Source organism: Lucilia cuprina, chromosome 6 (assembly GCF_022045245.1).
Source record: "Lucilia cuprina isolate Lc7/37 chromosome 6, ASM2204524v1, whole genome shotgun sequence".
NCBI lineage: Eukaryota > Metazoa > Arthropoda > Insecta > Diptera > Calliphoridae > Lucilia > Lucilia cuprina.
Window position 1 is genome coordinate 57,998,330 of NC_060954.1, and position 8,840 is coordinate 58,007,169.

Below are 8,840 nucleotides of genomic sequence, written 5' to 3' on the forward strand. Positions count from 1 at the left end.
TGGGAGACTGGGGAGATTTAGCAGTTGTTTTTTATCATATTTATTTAATTTATTTTTTTGTTTTGTTTTCCAAAGCTTAGTGATTTAAAATCATCGTTCTTCTAGTATGACAGTCTCCTGAGGATACAATTTTAATGCTTGCAAAGTTTGCTGGGCATCTATAGAGGTCAAATCACGTCTTGGCCAACTGGATATCAATTTAAACTCATCAATTAAGAAACCATTCGATGCTACATAGTTTAATAGATCCTATAAGAACAAAAAACCAAAATCAATTAATATGTTTTATATTTGCAATAGTTTAAGTTGATGTCTTACCTGTAAAGTGTTATTTGCATAAAATCTACGTTCTAAAAAGTCTCCAGTTGGTTTACGTACTCGAATTTTCGATATATTCGTTTCCGTTTCAGCTGGCTCTTTGGGTAATGATTGTTCAGCCTAAAAAGGAAAACATTGAAATTTTTGTGTTTTTAACAGAACAGAACTAGAAGGGAACTAGAACATGACTTGGACGGAACTAGAACAGAACTAGAACAGAACTAGGTCTGAACTAGAACTGAACTAGAACAGAACTAGAACAGAACTAGAACAGAACTAGAACAGAACTAGAACAGAACTAGAACAGAACTAGAACAGAACTAGAACAGAACTAGAACAGAACTAGAACAGAACTAGAACAGAACTAGAACAGAACTAGAACAGAACTAGAACAGAACTAGAACAGAACTAGAACAGAACTAGAACAGAACTAGAACAGAACTAGAACAGAACTAGAACTAGAACAGAACTAGAACAGAACTAGAACAGAACTAGAACAGAACTAGAACAGAACTAGAACAGAACTAGAACAGAACTAGAACAAAACTAGAACAGAACTAGAACAGAACTAGAACAGAACTAAAACAATGTAGTTTCAAAATATGGAGTTTCGAACTTAAATTTGAAATTGAATTTTTTTTTAAAAATTTTGAAAGTAATTATAAAATTTTCAGCAATTCTAAATAAAAAATTTTAGATTTTACTAATTTTTAAATCATTTGTAATCTAGTTTCGAAATATAATGGTTTAATGTAAAGTTCCAAAATTTTCGAAAATTCGAAATTAAGTTCGATTTTTTTTAATTTTAAAATAATTTTTAAATCACAAGTATTTATAAAAGTACAATTTTAGTTTTTCTGTGAAAAATTTCAATTTTTTTGTAAAATTTCAAAATAAAAAATTCTGAAATTTTTTTTAAAATTTTCCTAAATTTTGAAAATTATTTTAAAATTTCCATCAATTCTGAAGAAAAAATTTAAAATTTTTATAAATTTTAAAGCATTTATAATGTAGTTTTAAAATATGCTGTTTTTAAGTTATGTTCGAAAATTTTCGAAATTTCGAAATTAAGTTCGAAAAATTTTTTATTTTTTCTTAAATTTTTTAAATTTTTATAAATTTTGAAAAAAATCTTGTTTTTAAGAATTTTTGATGTTCACAATGTTTGGATAAAGTTTTGAAATATTGAACTTCATAAAAAACGTTTTAAGCTTTATTTGAAAGCAATTTTTTCAGTTTCAAACTTTTTTGAAAAAAAATATTTTCATAATATTTAAAAAAAAAAAAATAAATTTTAAAAAATTGTGAAATTATAGAAAATAGTTTTGAAATTAAAAATTTTGAAAATAATTTAAAAATGTTCCAACAATTTTAAAATAGTTCGAAAATGTTCATAAGTTTTAAAATAAATTTAAAATTATTTAGAAATATTGAAAAATTTTCGATAAAATTTCAAAAAATAAACTTTTTTCAAAAATTCCAACTTAAGTTCGAAAAAATTTTGAAAAGAATCTTAAAATTATGAAAATTTATAAAAATACTTTTAGTTTTTCTTTTAAGTTTCTTTTTCAAATTCGAATATACAATTTTTGAAACAATATTTTAGAATTTATTAAAAATCTTAAATATTTCGAAAATTCAAACTTCGAAGTTAAATATGCGCACAAATCATCAACACTTACCACTAATCTAATCGATTCACGTCTAGCATCTTCTTCGGCTTTTTCCGATTCCAAACGTTGACGTTCAGCTGCTAGAGCAGCTTCTTTTTGACGTTTAGCAGCTTCTTTGGCAATATCAGCCTGTAATGTTTCCTGATAAGCCATATCTTGTTCGGCTTTAACTTGATCGCGTGCAGCACGAGCATCTTCTTCGCTAATTTCACCTTGTAAATGTTGATTGTACATTTCAACCGATTCCAATAAACGAGACAATAAATCATCCAAACCAACATTGCCTATGAAATACAACAACATCAAAAATAGATTAATTTTAAATTAACCATAAATTACTAAAAAACAAAACACACCATGAATCACAGATAAAATTTCACATGATGTACGACCCGATAAACGACTTTTACCAATTACCAATATCGAAGGTAATTTATCTATAGAAATATTACGTACAGTCATGGAGGCGGTATTACTAATGCAGCCAGTAACCGAAGATAAAAATCTAAAAGAATTTACAAAAAATATGTTAATATTTTCTTTAATTAATTTAATTAATTGATAAACTTACAAATGTTTATTGCTTTCATGCGTTAAATCCCAGCCATAAACAATAAAATTTTCAGCAAATGTTTGTAATATGCTTTCATGTTTCATTAAACGATCACAGAAAACATTTGTTAAAATACTTTCACCATGATGCAAATAAATCGCCAATAATTTACGCTTTTATTTTTAAACAAAAACAAAAATTACATTTTAAATGCTTTGGTTTTTTTTTCTGAAATTAAGAAATTTACTTACCTCTCTAGCTGGTTTGTGACAGGCCTCTTTAAGAGCATCTTCTAGACTGCCAGTAAAGAAGAATGGACATGGTTCACCAAAACGTTGTTTATAATTTTCAACAAACTGTAAGGAGCCCGTTGTTTCACTGTCTGTATTATTAGGTACTAAGGGAAAAGAAAGTATTTAAAAAAAAAATAATAATTTAAAATAAGTAAACTTTTAATTGAAACTTACTTAAATGTCTGGTTGTGGATTGTACTGGTGGAGGATCTGTAAAGAATTCTTCACATGCATTAAAGTCTGAGGCATCTTCAAATTCATCAGCCGAACTATCAGTATCAAGACCAACAGCACTGAGAAAAGTAACAGAACAGTTTTATTAGTTAAAGTCGTGATACTCGATTGTCAGATCTTACAACGTTGTCAGTAAAATGTTCTGAAAATGTCTAATAATCGTCTGAACTTACATTTTTCTTTTGCAACGTCGTCCGAAAAAGCATTAACGAAAATATTGCAAGACAAAATTTGTAAGTTGACAGTATTATTAAGACATTTTCTGTTCATTTTACTGCCAACGTTGTAAGATCTAACAACCATGTATACATAGCCATTAGTTGTTGCAATAAGTTTGAGTGTAAATTATATTTTACAATTTCAAACTCAAAAAACAAAACTACTCACTTGGAACTTCTTGTTGTGGAAGATGAATTATTAGTATTATTACGCATTTTATCAGCTGCATTATGTAGAATAAAATTATGATTTAATTGTATGCCAGATTGCTAAAGAAAGAAAATAACGCAACATTATATTAGAAAAAAAATCTCTTCTTAAACCAAAACAAACAAAACTTACCGCTAATGTTGTTTCATTATCACAACCATGAGGCCAACCAGTCCATTCTTGATGTCTCACAGCAATCTCTGTAACATAGTAAACTTTTGTTTTTACATCCTCTATGGTAGTACGACCAGAGAAATTCAATTCATGTCTTACACCACTGGGCTGTTGGACAATGGTAAGTACAAAATTTTTATCCAAACGGCTAGAGACTTCATCGCTAATAAGAGAAATAAAAAAATTAAAGATATTAAAGGTTTAAAAATCAATCAATGTAGAACATACTTTTCAAAATCCATATAGCCTTCTTCGGTTAAATCAATCAATATTAATTCATTTTCACCCGACAAACCTAAGCTAGACAATTGAGTTGTTGGTATTTGAGCTTGATTTAATTTAGCAGGCGGCCAGCCGCGTATTGCTTGACGACATATCGGCACTCCAGTAACATCGTGTATCTTATTCTTCAATTGTTCTGGAAAAGTAAAAGATGAACAACATTGACGTTTAATCAAAAGATTAAACGACAACAAAGGATTCTTAAAAGTTTTCGAAACACTTACCAATGGTTGAAGTGGAGGGCAGTCGTATATCATAGATTTGTTGATCAAAATGTATATTAAATATAATTTGTCTTATCAATGAGGGTGCTGATGATGATGACAATGAAGCCATTGCATTTGTTGATGTTCTATGCTCAGCTATATCCATATCTGAGGTGAGATCGATAATATCGGCATCTGATGATGTTGAAGCAACTATGAAATTATGAAAAAACAATAAAAATAATATTACTTTATGTAAATATTCGCATGCATAAATGACTAATAACAATGACTAATTAAAATTAAAGTGGTAAAAAGTTTTAACCGCTGTGTCAGCACCCAAAGAAGATAATTTGATCGCTATAATTTTTAAGAAATACAAATCAAAATATAGCAATAAGAACAGTATGTAAGGAACTACAGTCGTTTGATGAATAATTTAAGTGATCATTGATCAATGTTTTTTGCGATAGATCACTTTTTTAGAACTACATTCAATATTACTTTCCCACGGAAAATCAACTGATTCAAACTGTTTAGTGATGGGATTTAACTTTGCAGATCAATGTCTTCTTAATGGGTAACTATTTAAGTAACTAAAGTCGACTTAAGATAAAAAATGTTATTCAATATCGTTATTGTGACTGAGATCTTATATAAGGAGCAACAACTGATTTTGAAGTAAGTAATTTATTCATGAAAAAAAACTTTTTATCGAAATTTTGAACGATCATAGATTAACGTTACTTCCTTAATCAGATTAAGAACTTCTACAACTTAAGAACTTTACTTTAATAAAAACACTGGCTTAATATACCTGGTACGAATGCACTTTCAGCAGCACTGCTGCCCAGATTATTTGTAGAGGCATTTTTCAGCCAACGAGGACAATTTCTTGTGGATGGGCCAGGTGCAGTAGAGAAATTATTTAAAGCTGAACTACTGCTGGCATTACGACCCAATAGACCTGAAGATTCCGATCTCAGTGAAGGAACAACTGGTGTGTCTAGCGTAGGATCATCTTGTGGTATGACCCTTTGTATAGCAGCCTATTAAAAAAAAAAAATAGAAAAACCACATAATTTAAGAAATTCTTTCTAAACACAAAACTCTCCATACTCACCATTAAATCCCAGTTACAATCCTCCAAATGGGAAAATGCTTCACCCACATCATCTATACCAGTTATGCTCTACAAATATTTTAATTGAATTTAGCTTTATTTCACACTTTATTCCAATAAACTATTAATAATTATACCTGAAAATTGGCCAATATTTCATCTTTGTTTTCAGACATGTTGTTGAACCAAAAAAAAATATATATTTTTTTCTTCTTCTATTTGTTGACTGCGTAGATAACGTAGAAGCACCACAGAAGTGGGGGCCTGATGGTTACAATAAGCAAAAAAAACGAAAATAAAGAATAAAAATTCCACTTGCTGCAACTTTACACCCGGTTTTATAGTTTCTTTGTTGCACTGCTTAAATATGTTTGTCTTTCTATTGTTTTTTTAAAGTATGCAGTTTACGTAAAATTAATAACAAATTACTTTTGACAATTATTTAATTTAATTTTCTTATTGTGAAAAAAACAACGATTTCTTCACACACAACTTGCACAAAATCGTCAGTCACTCTCTGCTCTCTAGACGTTCTTTTTCACGTTCTTCTTCGTCGTTTTGCACAAAAAAAAACACTTGAGATGAAAACAATCAATTCTTTTGCAATTTTCTTCGCAACACTTGCCACCAGCACTTTCTATGAGGTTTTCTAATAATTTAAAGATCTATAAATCAATGGGATTGATTGATTAATTTAAATAAATATTTTTAAAACTTTTGTAATCACTACCGAAAATGTCGATAATTTTTGTGAGCATTTGAAAAACAGCAAGATGAAGAAGAAAAAAACAAATTTCTTTGTTAAGTCACGCAGAGAGCTACCAGATGGTGCTAATCATGCACAATTCTGACATTTAGTGACAATTAACCCGAAAACATGACTAGGAAATTACAAAAAAGAAAAGAGTTGCCGTAGTAAAGAAGTAAGGTAAGTTGTTTAAAGGCGTTTTATTTTAAACGTCAGTTTTTAAGAACAGTTTATTTACAACCAAAGTTCTCTTGATTGTGCGTCCGGGCAACTTTTCAAGGAACTATAACCAATTTAGGGTTTCCATAAAATAAATACATTACTTATTAAAATATTTTAACTAATCAACGAACTAACTAACTAACTCACTAACTAACTAACTAACTAACTAACTAACTAACTAACTAACTAACTAACTTACTAACTAACTTACTAACTTACTTACTAACTAACTTACTAACTAACTAATAAAGTAACTAACTAACTAACTAACTAACTAACTAACTAACTAATTAACTAACTAACTAACTAACTAACTAACTAACTAACTAACTAACTAACTAACTAACTAACTAACTAACTAACTAACTAACTAACTAACTAACTAACTAACTAACTAACTAACTCACTAACTAATTAACTAACCAACTAACTAACTAACTAACTAACTAACTAATTAACTAACTAACTAACTAACTAACAAACTAACAAACTAACAAACTAACTAACTAACTAACTAACTAACTAACTAACTAACTAACTAACTAACTAACTAACTAACTAATTAACTAACCAACTAACTAACTAACCAATTAACTAACTAACTAACTAATTAACTAACTAAGTAACTAAGTAAGTAACAAACTAACTAAGTAACTAACTAACTAACTAACTTACTTACTAGCTAACTATATAACTAAAAAACTAACTAACTAACTAACTAACTAGCTAACTAACTAACTAAGGAACTAACTAATTAACTAAATTATGAACTATCTATGTTATTTTTGGGATTGGACCACTGAAAGAACTAAAACCGATTTGCAGCTTTTCACATAACTCAAAGAGGAGAAGATGATATATAATCTATATTAATATCCTTTTGTGTATATTTTTACTATTCCAATTGTTATCAATAAATTTAACATGTATTACATAAATGCACACATTTCTTCCAGTATAAAAGTCTTATTTATTAAAGACTCTGTTTGAATGACAAATTATAGCAATTTATCATGATTTAGCTGAAAGTAATTCAAATCAGATTTACATACAGACACAAATACATCACAATCAAAGACGAATGATATGGCTGCCACAGACATCAACATTCAAAACAGAAGTTACAATTGCGGAGTTTGTCTGGCCAAAGAAATAGTCCATTTGCTGACCCATCAGAGAGATGTTGATTTTAAAACAAACACTTTATTGTCTCCTATTGTTGGCCGTTATTGGCATGGACACTTGTACAGCGGTAAGAATAACACAAAGGACTATATCGAAAGGTTTCCTAGTGCAAAGCATAATGAAATTGTTAAATAAATTGGAAAAGAGCAACGATTTAAATGTCAATATACAATTTACCGCCATTTTAAGTGAATTTTTAATAAAACGTAAGTTTAGCTTGTTGAACATTTTTACAAAAATTTTTTTTTGAGATTTTCTTTTTTGGTTGCAGAAAAGCAACGTTATTATGAATCGAATCGTTATGAGCAACAGGTTTATTACAAATTTTTACAAAAATTAAATCACATCATACGCCAAACAGAAGACGCAGATTTTGAGAATGTTCATAAAACAAGTAAAGTTATATATGTACATAAATGGGAGTTTTATTTTTTTAATTTTGTTTTTATATAATTTTCTTTCAACAGTTTTAGATAATATATTCCAGCGTAATATTATGCTTATACCGCCTGTTCTCAAACAGCGTCATATTGATACACATTTTGAATATAAATCGCTTATTAAAGACTATGGCAAATTGGTGGGTCTGGGTAATCCCAATATAACTCAATCCGATGAATGTTTGGCTACAATTGCAGCCTTGAATTCCAGTTGTCAAATGCCTAGAGCATGTATTGATCTGATGATCAGTGATTTGCCTACATATGGTTATCAGCGTATGCATCAGTAAGTTGAATATATAAAAAATCTATATATTTAATTTTTTAGTCCATCAAGAAAATGTTATAATTTTTGTTTATGCAATATCTTGGACAGTTTAAATAAGTTACAAAAATTTATGGGTCACAATAGAGTTGACTTTACTTTTTTTCTTTTATTTTTGCAGAATTTTACTTTTGTACGTTTTCATGCATCACATATGTGCACCAACGTTGGGCTCACAAACGGCTTATGAAATTTTGGCAAGTCAGAAATGTACACAAGTTTATCGTGAACAAAATGTTCTACGTCATCTTAATATACCAGATGTTTACAGAGATTTATATTTGGAGCAAAGTAAGTACACATAAACAAAAAGGAAAATATCACACAAAATAAAAATATAATGTGTTAACACAGTGGGTCCTTTTGTGTCAGGATAAATGGATATTAAAATTTCCTAAAAATCGATTAGTGGTTTTTTATCTGAGAATGAAATTTGAGTGATATAGCGAAAGTGATCGTAAAAATAGGTATAATAAGTCTGTAGTCTAGTCTATAGTCAAGTCTATAGCCTAGTCTATAGTCTAGTGTATAGTCTAGTCTATGGTCTAGTCTATAGTCTAGTCTATAGACTAGTCTATAGTCTAGTCTATAGTCTAGTCTATAGTCTAGTCTATAGTCTAGTCTATAGTCTAGTC

The 8,840-nt window shown here is 28.9% G+C and overlaps 2 protein-coding genes across 3 annotated transcripts in view; one reads left to right on the plus strand and one right to left on the minus strand.

The window, feature by feature from the left end:
* Window positions 1–60: 60 nt before the first annotated feature.
* Window positions 61–6,150, minus strand: LOC111689338 (FAS-associated factor 1). Of its 2 annotated transcripts, XM_046953574.1 has the most exons (15): window positions 6,016–6,150; window positions 5,423–5,950; window positions 5,286–5,354; window positions 4,980–5,211; window positions 4,181–4,375; window positions 3,903–4,092; window positions 3,633–3,837; window positions 3,459–3,559; window positions 3,012–3,130; window positions 2,796–2,941; window positions 2,563–2,717; window positions 2,348–2,496; window positions 2,001–2,275; window positions 319–438; window positions 61–249 (listed from the first exon to the last, which is right to left on the minus strand). In XM_046953574.1, the coding sequence occupies exons 2-15, from the start codon at window positions 5,459–5,461 to the stop codon at window positions 91–93; spliced, it is 2,154 nt and encodes a 717-aa protein (XP_046809530.1). In that variant the 5' UTR covers window positions 5,462–5,950; window positions 6,016–6,150; the 3' UTR covers window positions 61–90. The 2 variants fall into 2 exon arrangements, with proteins under 2 accessions (XP_046809530.1, XP_023307578.2); XM_023451810.2 differs by having other exon boundaries at window positions 5,423–6,100.
* Window positions 6,151–7,042: 892 nt separating this feature from the next.
* The window catches only part of LOC111689339, a 7,127-nt gene continuing 5,329 nt past the window's right edge, over window positions 7,043–8,840 (plus strand). The window contains exons 1-4 of the mRNA XM_046954213.1: window positions 7,043–7,646; window positions 7,712–7,834; window positions 7,908–8,166; window positions 8,327–8,496. Of these exons, the coding sequence (XP_046810169.1) occupies window positions 7,436–7,646; window positions 7,712–7,834; window positions 7,908–8,166; window positions 8,327–8,496 (763 nt within the window). The 5' untranslated portion in view covers window positions 7,043–7,435. The remainder of the gene's footprint in view (window positions 7,647–7,711; window positions 7,835–7,907; window positions 8,167–8,326; window positions 8,497–8,840) is intronic.